A 22,005-nucleotide genomic window follows, 5' to 3' on the forward strand; every position below is an offset into this window, starting at 1 on the left:
TGGGAAGGAGCAGCCTGGGAAGGGGAGCAYTTTGTTGGGGAGCCAAGCCCTAACTGTACTCCAGGGAGTTCTAGTGCAGGAAGCAAAGAGCTGTTGGGGGTGGGTTGAAGGGGTGTCTAGCAAGAAGAAAAATTGTTAGTTTTATTATCTTTATCCATATAAGTTCCCAGTCTCATAAATGAACTGTCAGAACAAGCAGCATGTGTGTATAATTTCCACGGAACATATGCTTCTGTTCCCATCTTTTAGAAGGAATTGATCTGCTATTTAATGGAAATGGTTTCATCGCATTGCATTTTCACATCTAATCTCTGCCATACCAAATGAACTCCCAGAATTGAGTTTCCATATTCCTCAGCTGAGCTGGCAGTAGCATTGTGTTTGCTGTGAGTGTGATTTGCTTTGGCCCCGCAGAGCTGGGAGTTCGGCATCCCGCTGTGCCGAGAACTGGCCATCCAGTACGAGAGTCTCTATGATTACCAGAGCCTCAGCTGGATCCGGGTAAGTAGCAGCACTTTCTCTCCTTGCAGACTCTTAGATCATTCCCCAGAGCATTCTGAATTTAAAACATAATCACATTCCCTRTAGAGCTCCACATGTTCACAGTGACTCCTTGCCATTGATTCATATTGATGACTTTGTAGGTCCACTGAAATAATTCCAAAGTCTGGCAGCAGTAAAGTTCTGTGAGTATATGGAGACAGCACACCCCCAACAGGAGCTGGGCTTGCTATTGCAATGGTATATTTACATATATTTTTGAATAAAATATCCTGGTTTTTAATAGATATTTCAGTTCCAAAAAAATCAAGGACAGCTTGTACCTCAGTGAGATAAGATGAACAAGAGAGAAGGAATAAAGAACGCAAATGTTTATGGCATTCTTATCAGTTTACAGGGATCTGATCCTCTGGTACAACCAAACATGATGAAATCAAGGCACATTTGCAGCATTTAATGCATGATTAAAGCATTTTGCTTTAATCAGAAAAAGTTTAAGTTCCTGTTGTTATTTTAAAACTTCCTGAATGTGGAAATAGTTCATCTCCTGTCCCCTGGGGTGGTATGCATGTATCCAAATTAGAGATTTATGCTACATGGATATATTCTTATRCACAGTAGTTTAAATTCTCTTTTTTAAAAGTCCAGTTTATTTTTATCTGAAGACACCTGTGTAGCAAGGTCTGATAAATTTCACTTCTAAAGAACCTCCAAAGTGCTCCCAAAGAGAGCACATGACCAGGTTGGCTGTGCACTCTCTGTGCCATTCACATCACCACCACATTCCTTGATGTTTCCTGCAATCATTGTGGGGCCTTCTCCTTTCTAGAAAAGGAGTTCATGTGTGTGGGAACTGAGCACAAACCAGGATGCAATATTCCAATTTAGGGTTCCTTGCAGTRGAAGCAATGGTCTCAAACAGGTGGTTCTTTTTGAAGAACCATTTTTTTCTACAGTGTAATTCAACTGAGGTTCCGTGCGCCAAAGGGTGTGGAAATCCCACTCTTGATCTGGGTTGGCGCAGTGCCACAAAACTAGTTATTGGAACTAGAGAAAAGTCCTTTTTCTCTTTCCAGCTGCTTTTTCCTTCCATGTTAAACTTTCTGGTGCACAGAGCTGTAGAAGATTTAATTTTGTTTCATCCTTTTTCATGCCCCTCAACTCAATTAAGGCAAACCCAATTAGATGTAATTTTCCAGGCAGTGGTAGGGATTTTGATCTGTAGGAGAGAATAGGACACTGTAAGCCAGGCAATGTGGATCTTGATCTTAATCTCAGCTTTGCCATTAATTCTGCAATGCAAAGAAAATTACATCCAAGACCTGTTTAATTTAAAATAAGATAAACCAGGAAGAATTCAGATGTCATCTCCCAAAATGTAAAATGAGTATGGTAATATTCTACTCTGCTCCACCACGTAGACAKGTTTAATTAATAATTTTTATCTTTAACAGAATTTTGGTCTTTTCATAAAAAATTGTGGGGTTAAAAGAGTAATGTGATATTTTAATGAGTCTTCAGATGTTAATGTTTTAAATGCAGCTCTAAGGGTCTGATAGCAGCTATCTCTTTTCTCCACAGAAAATGGAAGCTACCTATTATGACAATATCATGGAACAGCAGCGTTTAGAACCAGAGTTTTTCAGAGTTGGTTTTTATGGTCGAAAATTCCCATTTTTCTTGCGGGTAAGCCAAACTTATACGAGATGTGACAAAGTGACCGGGCTCAGAGTAGCTGTTTAAGCTTTGTATTTTTGTTTTGGAGGTATGATGTCTACCATTCAGCATATTTTTTTGTGCCTGCACAAATAAAAACAGTTTGCTGCCTGAACTGAARGATGCGGTCCACTAGGAATATTCTTGGGAACAGAGATCAGAAATTTGACTCATGCTGCTGTGAATTTTGGATGATCTGCAGATGCAGCAAAAATTGGCTCTATATTAAGCAAAATGCTGTATTGCAGCAGTGTTGGGTCATTACAACTAATTTTCATCATCTCAAATTATCACACTTTAAGAAAAGTCTCACTTGACAGAATTCTAATCCCAGCCTGATGACTGTTACACTATGTGCAGTGCAAGTGAAAATTTCCCCTCTTCAACAAAAAGCCAAACAGCTTCTTTGGACACATCYTTACTTGAAGCTCATTGTCTGCTGATGTACCAATCAATTTTAAAAGTGAAATTTTCTTCTTTTCCTAATGAGGAATCAAACTTTAAATGGGTATTTGTTTATACAATGTCTTGTTGCTAGCTCAGAGCAAGGAAGGAATATAACCTGACAACTGCTCCAAAGCTGCTTGAAAATTGATGGCAAATGCCATCGAATATGACAGGACAAGGTAACTGGAATCTTTCAAGGACTGGAGGTGCCTGGTTTGTGTTCTCTTTGAAGGAATGGTTTCACAAGASCTGGCACCAATTGAGGTACACAGGATGAAGCCATATAAAGCCAAGCCATTTTGAAAGTTAAAAGCCCTCTTAAGCTTCCTTCTGATTATAAAGCTGTTTTTTTAACAAGGATTTCAGCACTGGGGTTTAATTACAGTCTTTTAAAGGAAACAGGCAGGAGCAATAAAGACAAGTTGAAATTAGTAAAGGAGAAGAAAACACCAATGGATAAAGGGCAGTGGCTTCTTTTTATTAGAAGGTGAACAGTGCCAGAGTAAGAGAATCACAGGAATATTTAGCTTGGAAAAGACCTCCAGGATCAGAGTCCAACCTCTGACAAATCACCTTCATGTCAAYCAGACCATGGCACTAAGTGCCACACCCAATTGTTTCTTGAAYACCTCCATGGATGGTGACACCACAACCCTGGGAAGCCCCTTCCAACACCTGACAACCCTTTCAATGAAGAAATTCTTCCTGATGTCCAACCTGAATGTCCCCTGGTGCAGCTTGAGACCATTTCCTCTCCTCCTCCACTTGTTTCTTGGAAGCAGACTCCCACCTGGCTGCCACTTCCTATCAGGGAGTTGCAGAGGGTGAGAAGGTCCCCCCTGAGCCTCCTTTTCTCCAGTCTGAGCCTCTCCTCCCTCAGCTGCTCTTCACAGGATTTACAATGCAGCAGCCTGAARCAGTGTGTAGAACACCCCTGCAGACGAATCCAAGGGAAAGACASGTGCTGCAGTGTGAACCAGGAGCTGCCCTTTCATGCAGATCTCCAGAGAAAACTGACAAYTCCTTTTTTATATCTAACAACAAATGTTTCAGCAAGTGAGTGACAACAAAGTCATTGTGGCACACAAGCATTCCTAATATCTGAAGTACTGTTAGTGACTCGAGCTTATCTTTTTATCTTGTGGATCCTCACTTTTATCTGGGATCCTGCATGGCTGATGTGTTTGACACTGCTTGAGTTTCCTGTGCTCAGCCCTGCCTCCCTGCAAAGTGCTGTGACAATGTGGATCCTTGGCTGGAGACATTACCAACGAACACGAGCGTACATAATTATAATCCTTGTTAATTCTGCAATTATATTTGGTAGCAGTACTTCTGATAGCAGATTACTAATGTAGCAATCTCATTAAAAGTCATCCTCCTCCTTTCTCTCCCTAATGATCCATACAGCATACACATTGTGCAGCACAGACTAAGCCCATTAGCAGTCACATCAGCATGGATCACACTGTAAAGAGATTGGAAGCAGCTATTCTAGAGAAGAAAAAGATTTACATGGATTTAAAATCTTCAAATGGATACGGGAGTGATTTAAAGTGATCAAATAACTTCTAACCCTTTTCTCATTTTTTTTTCTATTGCTGTATAGCTTAAGACAGAAAACAGCCACTTTTTTCTACATCTTCGATTTGTGAAAACCCTTTGTCTAGAAAAGTCATTATTCATGTTTCTATGAATTCTGCATCTATTTCTAGCCTTCCTACATAAGTAAATTTAAATTAAAACTGTCTATATCTTCCATCTACCAGAAGTTCAAGTAAGGCCTGACAAGTCAAGTTTTGAGATCTTGTGTTGGCATCTGTCTGAAAAGTCTTATTAAATTTAGCTTTGAGGTGTTTTCAGGGCATTATTTTTAGAATCACAGTACCTTTATTTATAGGCTTACAGTTTTCTAGATTGCTGCAATCAAAAGCTAAAACAGAGCATGTACTAAGTGTTATGAAGAGATTCACCTTCAAACATTGGCTCACTCCAAATTTAATAATAGCTGCAAAGTTTGAGCATTACAGACTGAACTGTCGAGATTCATCATGTGATTCTTCTCCCAGTCCATTGGCTGCTGTGACTGATGCATACAAAGCGACACATGTCACAGCCAGAACATGAGATCCTTTCCAGAAAGTTGAAATGCAAAGCCAGAGATAACTGAACTCCTTGGCCATGTTTTATGATCTAGTTTTGCTACTTTCTCTTTGATTTTGCTACAAGAACTGCTTGGCCACATCCCTTTTCCAGAACAATTTTAAAAAGCATTCTTGAATATACTGCAGCTTTTAAATGCAAGACATAAAAGGCTGTTCTTGTTTGTTAGGTTTTTTAATTGTTTTATGAAAATGAAAAGCCTCCCTCTACTTCTAGTTATCGTGTGTATGAGACTTTAAACTTCCAGAATTAGTGAACTTGCCTGCTTTGATTGGTCTTGCACCAGGAGATATTAACTCTAATGAAAATTGTGGTTTGTGAGGGTTGACACTGGAAGACAATCTTCAAGACACCAAGGACTTTAAAAATCCTGTATCGTGCTGTTCAGAGTTAGAGATGGCTCAAAAAGCATCCAAGAACTCTGCACAAGTGGTTTAATGCCTCAAGAGTCCTATCTAAATGCAGCTTTCCATTATTAGCAGAAATGGATTTTTGTTCATCAAGAGGAAAGTGCTTTTAGGGCCAAAGGGGAATTTGTTAAGTGGCCTCTGAGAATTCTTGGTAAAGCTTTTCTGTATTACTCCACTATAGACAGGGGAGTTCCTGAGCATGTATTGTTCAGCATGATCAGGGCTGGGTTGTATGGCTGTGATAATACAGCAGTGATTAAACAGTGATTTCTGTGAACAGTTTGTTGCAACTTCTCTCTAAGGAGAACTGATAAAATTATAAACATGTATCTCCCTCTGTTCTATGAGATCCTCAGGACTTTTATCCATCTGGTGKAAATTGTATTTGACAGCAGCTTTCCCAGTGTAGAACAGCCAGACTGGTGACTTAGTTGATAGGTTTCAGTCTAGTCCAATTAAAAATAGTGCCTTTTCTGAAAGGCAGGTGAGAAAGGACTACAAGACTGAATGCTGTGTGTGCTGAATGAGAGGCATTGTGCTGCTCAGAGATCAGTGCAATAGTCTCCTCATTCATCAAATACATTGTTCTTCATGAAATAGATTRTAAAGAAAAAGGATGGGATAAAATGTATCTATTCTGTCGAATGCACATTTTACTCTCACATTAGCATATTGCCACTGTCATTTATCTTTGGGTTTGGAATAACATTTAAAGTGAGATAAAAGTCCATAGAATTTAACTTACTTTTCGGGACACTAATTTATGCTTGTCCTTCTTGCAGAACAAAGAATATGTGTGTCGGGGCCATGACTACGAGAGGCTGGAAGCCTTCCAGCAGAGGATGCTGAGTGAGTTCCCCCAAGCCATYGCAATGCAGCACCCAAACCACCCCGATGACTCCATATTGCAGTGTGATGCCCAGTGTATCCTTCTGTGGCAGGGCAAACTCTCACTGGAGCTGGGGCAGAGCACAGAGGTAGAGCTGGATATGGACAAAACCAGATACGGTTTGTAGCAGACAGTAAATGGTTCATTGTGGGACACAGTGCTGGGGAGAGTGGTCACTTTTTGTTTAGGGAGTAATGCAGATCATGCTCCATGTAGAAGGGAAAAGGCTTTGCTAGGTCACATCCATGTTTTAATGGATGCTTTACCATGCATAGATCCATGCTTTACCAACAGTACTGCCATCATGCAGTTTGTGTCATTAAGAGTATTCCTGATACCTTCTCTTGGGCAGTATTTTGTTGGGAACAGATACTAGTCCCAAAATGTTCCATTCTGCTTTTTTTTTTGCATGAGTATTTTACTTTTTTTGTAGTTTCCTCTTCTTTAAAACTGCTGAACCATTTTACACAAGGTTTTGAATCTCATTCTTCTCATTGGTCACCTATATACTGGAATTTGGTACAACCAGTACAATGCTCAGTGCATTTAAGCATTGAACCACATCTCATTTAAGGGGGCTGCAGGGACTTTGGAGAGCTTAGTTGTGGAATCTGCACTGTTTGGCTTCTGGGAGAAAGCAAGGATACTGTGTGGGACTTGAACCATACTGTCAGCAGATGGAGCATCCTGCATGGGTTCCTACTTGTCTTTCCTAATACATGGATCAAAGCTTTCTTTGACTGCACAATTAACAGATTTACAGATCTATGCAGTGACTCCCATCCCAGACAATATAGATGTGCTGCAAATGGACCGTGTCCCTGATCGAATCAAGAGCTTTTACCGAGTCAACAACATCCGCAAGTTCCGCTATGACAGACCCTTCCACAAGGGCCCCAAGGACAAGGAGAACGAATTTAAGGTAGAAGGAGCAAATAAGCAGTGTTTTAAGTATTAATCTCTTCAAGGAGAATACTGTCTTGTTATTTTATGCTGATAGAGCTTTCAGATAATCCTGATTTGATGGCTGAAGATGCCACAGTAACTCAAGTAACAGGTTAAGTCCATGGTCTGATTGAGTACTGTTGAGTCGTGGCCTGTTTAAAACATTGTCCAGTTTAAAGGTGAGTTATTTTAGTGCCAGGAGGAATGCGTTTGGAAGCAAGGATGGGGTGTTCTTGTTTGCCTGGACCTTTTTTTTGTTACTGACACATAAGTCTACAATGTCTTCTTGGGTCCCATGACACAACTGGTGATCAAGTTCTAAAAATTAAAAGAAATGTTCAATGTGTTGTTTCAAGCACACTGAACTTCAGGTTTGTTGTTAAGGTGACTTTCAGGAAGACCTTCCACAGAATTAATGCTCAGGAGGTTATTGTGCTTTTTGAACTTGCCCCCTTCACACGTGTAGTGAAGAGTACAGACAAGGTGGCTGTGATTCACTGTGTTCCTCACAACCTCAATTACTCCTTGCAGAGCTTGTGGATTGAACGCACMACTCTGACCCTGACTCACAGTTTGCCTGGGATCTCTCGTTGGTTTGAAGTGGAGAGAAGAGAACTGGTAAGAGTCATAGTTCCTGTAATCGGGGTTGGAAATGATGAGTTACTGAGGATATGGGATAGGCAACCTAAAACTCACTGGGCTGAAATCTTGCAGTTTAAAATTATGTTTACCAAGAATTAAAGACATCCTTTTTCTACAACTTCATCTAAATAATTGCTGAATGTARCCAGGGGAATTATATGAGGTAATTGTATAATGGAGACAATGCCAGAAGGATGGAATAATTGCATTGCTGCCATGTCTTCAGTGAACTGAAAGACATTGCAGCTGAGTGACCTGAAATCCAGCACTGCCAACATTGCAGTTTGTTAATGTAACTAATTTTCTACAAAGCAGTAAAAGCGAAGGGAGTTCACTGAACAATCCTGGAGTATCATTTTATTACAAAGAAGATAATAAATCTCAGTGAAGTGTCCATGGAATTAAAGTATGTTTTATTGCCTTTGAGGTTGAAGTAAGTCCTTTGGAAAATGCCATTCAAGTGGTAGAGAACAAAAACCAGGAGCTGAGGACACTGATAAGCCAGTACCAGCATAAACAAATGCATGGCAACATTAATCTTCTCAGCATGTGTCTGAACGGAGTGATTGATGCAGCCGTTAACGGGGGAATTGCACGGTACCAGGAGGTGAGCCGGGCTCTGCTTCCCACTGAGTATCACCCTTCTTCAATTTTATTTGCATTTCTTTTCAATGCCAGTATGGCTTAATAAGATAAGAAATTCTCATGTACATTATCTAAAGATGATGCTACGTCCTCTACTTGGTTATTCTGCATCAGTGCTTGCATAGACACATGTCAGGAGGTTCCAGAGGTGGAGCTGGGAGCTCACATGGAAGTAGGTACAGGTGACAGTGGGGCTTCTCAAAGATGACATTTGGCTTGCCTGGAAATCCTCATTTGGCAGGTAAAACAGTGAAGCAGCTCTTTTTAGTGCTTACATTATAAATTCATTTTGCAATAGAGGCTGTGGGACAGGTGGTAACTGACTGATTGGGTCTGGAATCAAGGAAAAACCACTAATTCATGCTATTAAACCATTATCTTTGCTGATGGGCTAATTTCAGACTTGCTGTAGAACTAAAATGATCTCAAATAGAATATGTTATCTAGCATCATCTCTGGCAAGCTGTTACTTAAACTGAGCATTTCAAAAGGTAGGTTTAGGTCCAAGGCAGTGGCTCAAGGGTGAGGGATGTATCTTCCCAACAGAGCCATGGAGAGAATGCTCTGCAGGCTTTACATTAGCTGCCAGTTTACTCATGAAATTCCTTTAGCTTTAGGCAGTTATGTGAAGGAAATGATAAAATTCAAATAACTGGAAGATACAAGGCTTAATGGTATTGCTCATCACTGTCACAGGGGGAAACTTGATCAGAGTCATGATTCAAGAGAATTGTTTCAGCTGCCAAGACCATTTTCTCTGCATCCCAGAATGCTAAAAAATAATAAAATTAAGCTCTGCTGTTATCTTAGTATATTTAGTTTTCCTAAGATTTTTGGACCTTTCCCTCTCATCCTTTGACTCGAAGTTATGATGAGAAATACCTTCCAGTAAGCAAAAGGCACTTTTTTTTTTCTTTTTCCTGCAGGCCTTTTTTGATAAGGATTATATCACAAAGCACCCCGGAGATGCAGAAAAGATCACCCAGCTCAAGGAACTCATGCAGGAACAGGTACTGTTTTTCAGGTGCAGAAGAACACTGCTACATTGTCTAGATTCATAAGCATTTAGTCTAAACATCAGATCCAACTGATTCATTCAGATGCAAAGATTTTTGGGACAGGAGGTCTAAATTCAAACAACAAGAGGGAGGTGGGCAAGAAGATTACGACAAGCCATTCACCTTACAGGATGTGGGGTGAAGCTCAGCTGAAAGTACATTAATTTTGTTTTTTCCCTTTATTATCCAACCCTAATCTTGCTGCATTTCATTTGTTTTTGGCATTTTGAATTATGTCTTYCCAGCAAATTTCAAAGATAATCAGAGGCAGGACAGGTCAGGGTTGAGATYAAAGTGGCAGAGCCACATATGAAAACTTGCTGCCTATTTATATTATCTGAAGTTTTATTCTTCTGTAGTGTCTCCATGCAGTATCTGGTAGATAAAGCTGCAGGATGCTTTGATGGGAATGAAATCAGATAATCACATCCCTCTTAACTGAAAGTTTGGCAAGATATGCCCCATTAAACAATGTGCCCAAATSTGAATAGAGCTACTAGGCCTGTTTCTTCAGCGAATCACTGAACTGCATTTCAGATTCCCCAACTGTAAAATAATGCTTATCTCCCTTCAATCCTCAGGAGATGTTTGAAGATTAATTAGTTATTGTTTGTACAGACTTTGGATCATGTAGGGAATTACATACATCTTAAGCCTCCTATCAWTGCTTTTTTCTTTCATCTGAGAGCTTATATAATCTCATTCGATCATTAATATTATATGTTTGACCTTTGAAAAGTGACCTTTAGAAATAACTAATGAGGAACGGGAGGAGTGACTGCATGTGCCACACTGCTGCTGTTTAGCTCAATTATCAGAAACCCCTTAAAAGAGCTCTCTGTTGGCAGCTGCAACCCCAYCCCTAGCACTGGGAGGAGGCGTTTCTTTGTGGCAGGGCATTATCTGTATGAGGGCATAATGCTGTTCACTCTGCAAAGAGAATCTAGCCAGGATTTTTTTGCAGCTATCTCCTAAGAAAAGCAATCCAACATGACACAAACGTACTTGTCTCACACTTTAAGTACTTGTTAGAGTAGTATCAACTTGCCAGGACTCCAAGGCTTRCTTAATTATCAGCAGTCTTGTAATGGACAGTGGCATATTCCTTGCACATTGCCAGAACTGCAGGACAGGCTTCTATTCTCTCTTAGACACAGTTTATTTGGGTTTGTCATGTTGCATTTTCTTTTTCACAGGTACATGTCCTAGGAGTGGGTCTGGCAGTCCATGAGAAATTTGTACACCCCGAAATGCGTCCCCTGCATAAGAAACTGATAGACCAGTTCCAGATGATGCGATCCAGCCTGTACCATGTAAGCCAACAGTCACTTTTCCCATTTTTGAATTGTATGATTAAACATCTGYCAGTTGCAGTAGTTCACAACAGTACTGGGTTGATACAGCACTGATTGAACCTACTGGACTGCCAAATTACCAAAGGAATTCTTGATTTTTGTGCAAGAAGGCAGTTGTAGAAAATATATTAACTTAGTCTTTAAACAAGAATTGTTAATATTTGTTCTTTGTTGCATCACAGAGTGATTGTAAAGCTTAATTTTCAGTTGCTGTCTCACATAGCAGAAAATTATGTAAGACAGAGGAAGATTTACAGGRTGTGTTGGATGTTGAGCTCTTCAAAAGAACTGCCATAATTCAAAGTAGCATGACATGAAAAAACCCTGTAGTTTTCCATGACTGACTTAGCTGAAGTGTGTTTGCTCTGCAGGAGTTGCCTGGTCTGGATAAGCTGAGTCCGGCCTGTTCTGGCTCCAGCACCCCCCGCAGCAATGTCATGGTGCCACACGGCCCCATGAGCCCAGAGAGCATAAAGCTGGTGCATCGACACAGGTACTGCCCTCTTCCCAAACATCGAGGGTCTCTGCACACTGTTCCACCAAGGTTCAAGGATCTAAGGAGTGCTTAACAGTACTGCAGGAGGGGCAGCATGAGTTTAGGCACAAGTGCCTTTTGTCTTCATTCAGTGCTAATTACTGAAGCTTGAGAATTGGAATAAGAATGTTGAGAAATCCGATTTGCAGCAAATGTTGAACACCTGCAGGTGGGACTCCATCACTTTACTTATGTAGAGGCAAAAACATAAATCTGACACTCACTTCTCCAGACTCGATCTTTGAAGGTTCCGACCTCTCCTGCTTCTGTTATGCCAACAGCAAATAACGGGGTTCTCATCATAAAAGGAAAATTGTGTGATGTATTTTAGAACCCAACTCAACATGTACCCATTCTGAAGGATCCAGTTCGTTAGCATCATTATTTTTATAATTTTGACCAAATCACAAGCCAAATACAAGAAAAGCTGACAAGGTGTTTTGATCAGAACATTAAAAAATGACTCTGTGGGTGCTTTTTCAAACTGMATGCCCATATATTAAATGTGAGATAATGACAGAAGATAAAAATTTGGATTATAAGGACAAAACAGTGKTTTTTGTATCCATCCAACACTGCTTATTTGAAAATTGCTAATTGCTCTTCTGTGTTTGTTTTYCTTATTGGGTCACTATAGTTTAGCTGGGTTTAAAGCCTAGCATGAAAAGTTGTGGAAAGTTGGTCCAGAACCCAGGATGGTGACATTCTTTATGCAATTAAAACTGAGTAGCTTATATTGCTCCCATGGCTTAGCAGTTGACAAACAGTATCTGGGTGATAACATTTTTTTTTCCTCAAAATTCTTCCCTTTGCACAGGCTTTTTTAGTTTTTAGGACTAGGGAAATTCTATACTGTACAATGTATTTGTGTGTATGGTTCAGAGTSACAAAGAGAAGTTCATTCCCTGAGGGAGAATGGTGCAGGGTGCAGCCTGCACATCGTTGGGCTGTAATAATTTACTGTCAGCTACAAAACTGCCTTCAACTGTAATGCCAAGGCTCAATGGATGCAATAAGAAAACTGGATTTTGACCTGTTTGTCTTGTGCTTGCATTCCTTTGGAATGTTTTTTTTAAGCTGCTCCCACTCAGCATTAAAAATATAAGTGGTTTTGTGTGTTCTGCTAAAAACKAATATTAACCCAAGATCATGGCATGACATTACCCTGGGTTGGGGTTCTGAAATTTGACATCCTATGTACTATTTTGTCTTATCTGTAATCTTTTTGTCACTTCTTTCATATTTACTCACATATGTAGATTTGTTTGAGCTTATTTGGCCTGATTTTTCAGATGTGTTTTACATCTAGAGGTGTCCTAAAGTAGCAAGTAACTGTAGGTACTCACTAGTTTGGAAGAAAGTCAGATTCCACAAACAGGTTCAAAAAATAATTATGCTCTTGCTCTGTTTGTTTTTTTCCAGCCCACTGAACTTGCTTGGCTCCGTCCGACACTCTTCATCCTCTCTGTCATCCCACACCTCCAGTGAAACAGGAAACCTGGTTATCCTGACAGACAGTTCTGTGGGGGAGACTGCTGAGGATATGTACCACATGCAGGTACAGTCCAGCGCAGCCACGAGCAGTTCTGGGAACATCACGGAACGTGTTGCAGAGAGTTATGTTTAGGAGCAGTACATTGTACCTGTGCACGTGTTTGGATCGCTCTGTGATATTTTTTTCAAAGAACTGCATAGGTAGAATCTAACATTGTTCAAGAAAGGTGACAGTAACTCACTAGATTACCTTTGGGAAGAAATTTCCTGTGTTTATATAGTGGCTATGATACTGCTGTCCAAGGTCCCACAGCTGCTTTTAGAAAGTGAGTTTTTTGTCCCACATTGTTTACCTGCCCCATGTGCAGTTGGTGTTGCTCTTGGCTTGGGGAGATGGAACAATTCCCACAGTCCTGAGTGCAGGTTAACTGTGGCCTGCACTGAAGCTGGGCAGAGGTTGCCCTGGCTCATCCAAGACAGGTAAATCCCCAAGGTACTAATCCGCTCAGGTCTCTCGATTGTTTCAGTGTCTCCTGCAGCTTGTTTACCCTAAGCCAAGGTACCAAGGCTCAGTCACCAATGTCTCTGTTTTATCCTCGTCCCAGGCTAGTCCCTCCACCTCCAGCCTGAGCTCCACTCACTCGGCACCATCCCAGATGATTAACTCTGCCCCTTCCAGTGCTCGAGGTAAGCATGGACAGGCCCTGAGAGAGGAGCACCTGCAGGTGTTCCCTAAACCCGGCAACCTTGCTGACTTACTGGTGAAACAATGCCTATGCTGACGTGTAACACTGTTTATCTTTTGGAGATGTGAATGCCTCTTCAGTACGTTTTCTTAACAAATGATTTAATTCTCCATTTAAGCATTTTTTCATTAGAATTTGGAATGTATCTCTAATACATGCTGGTTTCAGGCAGTTTAATTTCATAATGATTTCCATTGTTCCATCAAAAAATTGTGGCAGGCAGTCTAGAGGAAAACAAGAGTAGTCCTCGGTATAGTACTTAAAAGAGAGATTGTGAAGACAAAGGCWAAGAAATAATGTTACAAGTGTAAAGAAATTATGGCACAAAAAAGGACTTGAGGCAGTTTAGCAGAAACATATGTATACAAAAGTAYGCATATAGGATGAATGTTATGGGGATGAAAGATATGAATTTTAAGTACTGGAGATAAAGAAGGGCTTCCCTACTGGGAAATTCTTGAAGAAAGGAAAAATRTAAAAGCGGACTCTGGGGGGTACTAATGTTGCCTTTGTGTTACAGTAGCTGGTCTTGATATTGCTAATCATTTTCTTCCCAAGCTGAAGCAAAACCACTCCATGTGATCTCCTGACTTTCRTAACTTCTCTTCAAGGTTTAGGGGTTTTTCCTCTCATTTTGGATTCTCAGTTGCAGGTTCTACACCTCTTTTCACAGGCATTTGAAGAAGGTGTCCAGGATATAGTCAGAGATAAAGGCTGATATTTAAAACTTAYCCCTTTTTCTGCATAGGGGAATTTTGTGTCTCCTGATGGACAGGGAGTATGGAGAAGGGCTCTTTTAAGCCATCTTGGGGCTTTTTTGCTTAATCTGGCAGTAAAATCCTAATTGACTGGCTGTTGTTACGACACACATGCAGCAAACTGATTTAATTGAGGGATCAGATAGAGTGCATCTTCAAATAAAGGCAAACAGCTGCACTAATTACCAAGGGCTGRAAGGAAAATAATGACAAACAGTAAAGTAACCAGGTGAAACTGGCACAACAGGAAAGGGAAGATGGAACTGAGGATAGGGCTATCCTGTCAGGAAGACATCCCTAAGTGGATGGGCCTCAGCTGGCATGTGAATCTTTTGGGGGATCTGAAGGGTTTGGTGCTTGTACTGTTTCACAGTGTTTTCCACTTTAGAAGTCCAATGACAGGTTCACAGTGACAGGCTCACAGTGACAGGCTCTGACAATCCTTCTGAGCCTGATGACTGCACAGCATCACCAGCTTCCCTCTTTACGGTATTATTCACTGTTGCTTAGAAACCAGTGTGATGAATGCACCAAAGGGTCTGGGTGCTCGGTGAGCCAACAGCACCTCCCAGGGTTGGGACCCAGACTTCAAATGGGAAACATTAAGAGAAGTAATGAGTTTGAAAAATATTTATATAGTCTGTGATACAACATTCCTTCTTTGCTGTTCCGTTTGCTTTTAAATTTAGGTGAGCACAGCATTCAGACATTACCCACTCATGGGGTTTCACTTCTAGTAATGTCCCAGGTGCAATCTGTGTTTCCCCGTGTGCCAGTCACTGTTCTGGTTATTATGACACTGCTGTTGGGAATGGAACTATTCCTAATGAGAAAAAGCCCTTGCACTTAATTTCCACTGTGRTAATGCAGCTGTGTTCTTCTCCTTGGTAATTTTTCCTTTTGTTTTGTTTTTTAACTGGGTAAATTTGATGCTTGTGAAAATGAGACCAGTATCACTGGCTGGAGCAAGGTACTTCACAGACATGACATGTGCAGCTCTGCCAATGCACCTCTATCCTTTTTTTTTCCCTTTTTTTTTGGTATTTATTTATATTCTTTTTAATTTAGCGCTGGTGAAAGGTGCTGGATTGACACCACTGGAGGCTGAAGCCCTCTATTTACCCACAGAACAGATACAGCATGGGCGGCAGCTGTGCAAGTTCCCCCACGCTGCCCCCATCCATGTGCCTCATCTCTGTCCTGGAGGGACCACCTCTAGAGGTGAGAGGATAGTTCAGTCTCCATGACCCATCCAACCCTTGGCCTTTCTGCTGAGACTGCCACCAAAGCTACAAGAGTCACGATGCTGCAGCTGAACACTTGTCAGATGGGAAATGGACTGCAGCCAACAATTAATTTCATCCAAGCCACCTAAATTTATCAACTTAACTTCTTTGTCACCTGTGGCTTTAACCTGATATGGTTGGGTAGGATTTCTAGGTTTTAGCCTGATTTTTAAATGCTTCTCTCATTTATTCAAATGATAAAACAGGTACTTAGACCACCTTCTCTGTTTTTCTGCAGAGTCCATTCCTGAGGAGAAGGGTATCTTTACAACACAAATTATTTCCATCAGTGACATAAGGAAGCCATGGCCTTTCGTATTACAAATCCAGCAGGAATTTAAGTTGTTTTCCACTTCCAAAAAATTACACTTTCWTGGACCTTTAACATATCAGTACAGGCAATAATTTGACTTGTCCAAAAACAATAACAAAGCTATTAATCTAATTAGAATTTTTAAAGAATACTCATCAGGAAAGTAGATCAGTGATTTGATCACTGAACTGCAGATTCAGGCATCAAAATTTACATTAGTTGTAATATATACAAGTTACAGCAGAAGTCTTAAATAGAATTGAAATCAAAATACTGCAAGAATTTGCTAATTCTGTACTAATAAGACATTGGGAGTTACTTTTTATTACAACTATGTATTTCTCAGTTTTCACCTAACTTGACCCTTGTGTAGCTTCTTCCCTATCAGGGAAGCACCACTGTTGTTGTGTACYGGGTCAATAAGAAATTCAGTTCAGTGTGGCTTCGTTTGAGGTGGCTCATGAGGCACTGCTGTAACTTTACTGGAGTTAGAAGATGACACAAGCAAAGGTTCAGAAAGCAAGAAAATAACTCAAAAAGGCCTGAAACAGCTAGGAGTGAGTAAGGTTTTTTCAGTAATTTAATTTAAAATACAATTAGGACTCCTCCAATGCACTCAAAAAGCAATTCCCACTTGACACTTGACTCACCTCTAAAGGCCACCCCTACTGCTTCCTCAACACTGCCCCTTATTAAGGTGTAGAAAATTACTCCTGGTATCTTACTGAGCACTTTGCAAGAAATCACACTTGCATTAAAACATCCTTTTTAAATAAAAGAAGTTATGATTTGGTGCAGGAGTAAACTTTTTGTAACAGTAGTGAAAATKATGAATCTGGAAAAAAGATTCAATGAGTTTGGAGTTTACATTAATGTTCTGTTTCATTCCTTAAAATTAGTACTTGTAACAAGTGGATTAACACATTTATAGTTAAAAAAGCAAAACTACCTTTGGCTTTAGCACAGGTTTCCCTTTCTCATTAGCAAGTACCAAGCAAGCACTTTCCCTTTCTCATTAGCAAGCACTACAGTGCTGTACACATCAAGTGCACCAAGCTACATGCTAAAAGGAGTAAGCCCTGGCACATGCTGCAGCATTTTATTATGACCACTGGCTGCTCTGGAAGCTTTAAAAGCTGTTTTGGACTTTACTTTTTAAGTTTTGCCAGGCCCTTAAAGGAGCCATGGTTATTGTGCTCTCTATCTGTCCAAAACAGCAATACTTAATTTTGTTGGCAGATTGGACACTTGGCATAATCTGTTAGCATTTTTATAGCTATAGTTAATTACAAATTTAGGGTACCAAACAGGAGAGCTGGTTTTTAAACTACACTCTGCCAGCACATGGGGGGTTTTTCAGGTTCTCCACTGCAAGGTCTTTTGAGGCTATAATCCCATATAAACTGACAGCACATAGAGGTGGTTTGCATCATTGATAGAAAAAGTAAGGATGACAAGAGAAATAAAAAATGAAAAGTTTACAGTGTAGGTTGTGCTTTGCTGTAGTTCTGGGCAGGCACACTTAAAAGTTCAGCATCTTTACCTTTGTCCTGCAGAACAGGACTGTGACCTGTGAGGAAAAGACTCAGCACAAAGTGTTAACACTGTGTTCTCCAAGCTGATGTTGTACATAAAAGCAAAGAATGTCGTCTAATTATGTTTCTGTTCTATGTCTGGGGAGAAAATGAGTTCGGGACTAGAATGCAGATACTCTGCCACTGTTCATGTCAGAGTGGGGTGTAAATTAATCTGGCATCTGCCCCCTCTAATGGAATTGTTGCAATTGTAGGACTTTATCCTGCATTCTGCTGGACACATTGTTCCTTCCATTGTGTGCTGAATATTAGTCCCCAAAACTGCATGTTTGCTTTTGCTGGGGTAACAGCTGCATCAACCACCACCAATGCCTTTGCTCATATGTCGGAGTGCTGTCCAGGTAACGTGTGTGGTTGTGGAAGTTTGCCAAAGGGGGCATGTATTCCCCAAAAGCCAGCATGGCTCTGTAATGCGCTGTGTGCTGCCATCTGTTCAGTGCGTGTTTGTGACGCAATCAAACAATCAGTACAAATTACAGCTCACTTCAGCAGCTTCACAACATCAATTCCTGCCTAATATTGTGCATCCCAAGGGTTATGGGTATCAGTAGTGTCAGACTCGGGAAGTCACTAATGAGAATCATTCTTCTGCCAAATCCATTGTCAGCTGTTGTACATCAGGAGGAGTACTGTTATGTGGCACTCATCTTGAAGGACGTGAGTCCCAAGTAATTCCACCTGCCAGGAAGCTGTTACATGAAGTACCCCAATATCTTACATGGCAACTATACAGATAACTAACAGATAAATCAAGCTTATTATTCCTACTACAAAACTCTAAGTATTGCTAAATGGTGTCATCAAAGAGCTCRGTATAGCAACACAGTACTAATCATCATTACAGCAGCATTGTAAGCAAAGTGCCTCTCACATTTATAGAAAATGCTGTTTATTATTGGGGTTTGGTTTGCTTTTAGAGGAAGCTGACCAAGATAGCACCAATTAAATGGCAACACTTACTTCTATCTAGAACCAAGGAATGAAGTATCTTCCCATAGATTCCTGCTTTAACTGAATGGTGTAGCTCAAGCTTTTATCCCTTTCTTTCACATTCAGTCCTAAAATGCACAATTTTATGGCATTTCTGTAACTCTGCAGTACTTCATGAGACAAGGGAGACAAGGCACAGCCACGGCCGATTCCACACAGATGCGCACATTTTTTTATGTTTTAAAGGAAGCACTTTGCACCGCACACCTAGGCACACATACCTCTTACACCCCTTACATGGTATGTCCTTAACTGTATATAACAAGCCAGTTCTTACTCCATCCTCGTGCTATGCACCCCACCAAAGTCAGCTGCTTAGTGGGCTCAGCACCATGTTTTCTTGAGTCCTGTGAGCACATCTGTCCAAGCCAAGTGCACAGGAGGACTGAGATCCCTGGGCATGCAAAGACATGGCTGTTGTTTGTCCCGTGTACGTGATTTTTCTCACTTGTTTACAGGCTCTCCCTCTCTACCAGATAAGTACCGCCACTCTCGGGAGATGATGATGTTGCTGCCAGCCCACCGGGACCGACCGAGCAGCGCCATGTATCCCGCAGCTATCATGGAAAACGGACAGGTAGCAGCTTGAATTTCTTCTATGTCAGTTCARCCACCTGAAATTGTGGCTTTACTTTTACTGGCTTTGACCACATTACAGCTTTCCTTTTTATTTTTGGAAAACACAACAACTTAGGATTATTTTCAGAGGTGACACAAAACTTTTCCTATTAATTCCCCCCCGGAGCCACGCACTGTGGCAGTTGAGTGATACAAATTGCAGTGATTGTTAAAAYTGCAGATATGTTCTCTGAAAAGGATTTACTTCCGAGCTTTATCCTATGAGCCCTGCTCCACGGCAAATAGTCACACTATTTTATATATTTATTTATAACCATGGTCATCCATCCTGCAGTCTAACCTCCAAGTTGATGCTAAATAACCTTATGGTGATTTCCAGAAGTATTAGAAACCATGGGAGACTGAAACAATATACTGATACAGAGGCTCCAAAAAAAATCTGTGTCCTTTCTAATTTCTCTGGACAAACTGAAAAGTGTTCTTACACATAAGCATTTAAATCTCACCCTGACCTCCACTTTTGAAGGGAATCTCCTGATCTTGCCCATATATCACATTTCAGTTTGCATCTCACAGCATGCACAGTCAACATTCAGACAGAACCAAAGATAAGCCTCAGAGGGCAAATGATGCATTTTAGCTGATAATGGGCACAAGGCCAGACTAGAGCTAGTCTGAAATAACTCCTCCAGAGAGCAGGAATTGTGGGCCCTCAGCACTGTTACACTCCAGAAATCCACTCGCATTKCACTGCACTACCTGCCAATGTAGGCACAGCCTAAGGTTTCCAGAGAACCTTTAGTTAAAAAACATCTGCTTAAAAAAAAAAAAAAACAGGAAAGTCCCCATGTTGCCCCAGCTGGTGTGTAACTGTTCTTTTAACTCTTCTTCGCTGACTTTCTTCTCCCTTAGCCTCCAAATTTCCAGCGCGCCTTGATGCATCAAATGATTGGACCATGCAAACCTTGCAGTGATCCCAACCTGTCTGTGGCTGAGAAAGGTACTCCTTTTCCTGTTGAGCATGCATGCTTGCTAAAATATTATTCCTCTGSCCATGCTACAGCAAGTAACAAATAGGCTTCTACATTTCCTGGCAGAGTGCATTTCTCTCACGCTTTTCTAATTAACAGTTTAATTAACTGGGCCTTCTGCCAACCTACCATCATTTCAGAGCCTTCTCAGAAGGGTGGGATTGCCCAAACCTCTCTATTCCAGAAAGCTTTCTGAGTTTACCWTTTTTTTATTGAAACAAGTCCTGCAGCCTTGGTCAAGCAAACTTGCAAAGCAGAAAATGAGGTATTATCTAAGAAGAGTCCAAGATTGGACCATATTTTTAAMTGGTTTTTAATATACATTTACTGCTCAAAATACAAACATTCCTCTCTGAGGTAGTTTTATATTTATTTATCATTAAGAACATAAGTTTTTTAAACTCCCTGCTTTGAAAAAAAACAGGCAGAGCCCTTGCAGGGAAAAGAAAAAATTTGAAAGAGGAGAAACAATTTGGTGTAAGAGAAAAGGAGCAGCTCATGAAAGGGGTGCCATGGACAAAGYGATGGGCTCAAAAATTATCTGAAAGGCAGCATGCTGAAAAAGCAGAATAGAGCAAAATTCCTGAATCAAAATCTGAAATGTGGAGGCTGCCTAAGCAAGCAAAAGTCACGTATGGCTGAGAAAAAATGGTATCTYAGAAGATTTTTAAGGCCAGGAAAGACCACTGCAACTCTCTAGTCTGACCTACATATACACTCAGATTTTCATCTGTCTTTTTGTTTCAGTAACTGTGCCAGAACTATACTGTACCCTTCTGGGGAAAAAAAAATTCCAAATTTTATTTTAGAATTTCTAATAAATCAGAATCCTCTACTTCAGCATGAACAGCATGATTGAAACCAAACACCAACATCCAGTTCTGAATAGATGGCAGAATGATGACCTGATGAGAGTAGTGAGTGMTGACAAGAGAGTTAAGACGGGGGGTGAGGGATTAAGAGCTCCATCTTAGTCATGTTAGTGTGAACCAAACATATGACAGAGATGGTGAGATCTTTATACTGGACAGGAGGTAGATCTGGAAAGGGATGGTTAAAAAAATATTTACTGTGTGTAGGAAAAAATCCTTGTATTTGTGGGTGACATTATGCACAGTGTGGTATTCAATGCCAAGAGATCAAAGACAGAATCCCAAAGAAGCCATGAAAGACACCAGTGATGTTCAGTAGTTGTTTGTAGGAGATGGTGAGATGGGAATCCCAGCCCTCATGCCTGACTGGTGGCAAAACTGCAGTTACAGGTGCTCTTGGCAGGCCTTGAACCCTCAACATTCTTTGAAGTGGGGATGCCATCTGCGTTGGATTTTGTTGGCAGTCAGAGCCCTGACTTCTCCCACCCCCTCTYTGCCGTGTCAGAAGTTCCACTTGGTAATTCCCAGTGACAGTGGTGACATCAGTGGCCTGGAGCAGAATGGTTCAAATGCAGTTCCCTGCTAATTAAACTTGGCCACCGAGCCACTGAACAGTCACAGAGAGAGACATGGGCTAAGTCAGAGCACTGGGAGCTCCCTGCTTAGGTTCTTCCCTGAAGCATTTTGGCTAAAATACTGGTTTAAACAGGCAGCAGCCACTCTTCAAAATCATCTGACCTTCGGATGGTTTCCAGCACTCCTAAATACTCAAAAGGCTGTGAATGAGGGAACACTGAGAAAGCATAAATGGATTTTTCACTAGGGTAACCTGTGTTCTTCACATTCTCATTCTGCATCTCAGTTACAMAAAACCCAAGCAAAACAATAGTTTTGCATCCCAAGCAAATCATGTTTTCTGTCCTTTTCATTTGATTCTGGAACTGCTCTGCATCTTGTCCCTCTGTTTTAGCCCTTTGACAYCAATTGCAGTAGTGCAAATTAGAGCACTCTGGCACGTGTACAAGGAAAATCCAT

General features: G+C 40.8%; 1 protein-coding gene across 7 annotated transcripts in view; it reads left to right on the top strand.

The window, feature by feature from the left end:
- DOCK3 (dedicator of cytokinesis 3) overlaps nt 1-22,005 on the top strand; it is a 181,046-nt gene that overhangs the window by 151,971 nt on the left and 7,070 nt on the right. For 3 of the 7 annotated variants that reach the window (XM_057368019.1, XM_057368022.1, XM_057368021.1), the window contains 14 exons: nt 415-501; nt 2,083-2,187; nt 6,020-6,161; nt 6,882-7,048; nt 7,603-7,689; nt 8,141-8,320; nt 9,285-9,368; nt 10,613-10,729; nt 11,143-11,264; nt 12,729-12,864; nt 13,406-13,487; nt 15,373-15,525; nt 18,947-19,065; nt 19,980-20,067. In XM_057368019.1, the coding sequence (XP_057224002.1) occupies nt 415-501; nt 2,083-2,187; nt 6,020-6,161; nt 6,882-7,048; nt 7,603-7,689; nt 8,141-8,320; nt 9,285-9,368; nt 10,613-10,729; nt 11,143-11,264; nt 12,729-12,864; nt 13,406-13,487; nt 15,373-15,525; nt 18,947-19,065; nt 19,980-20,067 (1,669 nt within the window). The remainder of the gene's footprint in view (nt 1-414; nt 502-2,082; nt 2,188-6,019; nt 6,162-6,881; nt 7,049-7,602; nt 7,690-8,140; nt 8,321-9,284; nt 9,369-10,612; nt 10,730-11,142; nt 11,265-12,728; nt 12,865-13,405; nt 13,488-15,372; nt 15,526-18,946; nt 19,066-19,979; nt 20,068-22,005) is intronic. The other 4 variants (XM_057368023.1, XM_057368026.1, XM_057368020.1 and 1 more) reach the window with 3 other exon arrangements.

Source organism: Malurus melanocephalus, unplaced genomic scaffold (assembly GCF_030028575.1).
Source record: "Malurus melanocephalus ecotype Western Australia unplaced genomic scaffold, MMel_1.1 scaffold_87, whole genome shotgun sequence".
Taxonomy (NCBI): domain Eukaryota; kingdom Metazoa; phylum Chordata; class Aves; order Passeriformes; family Maluridae; genus Malurus; species Malurus melanocephalus.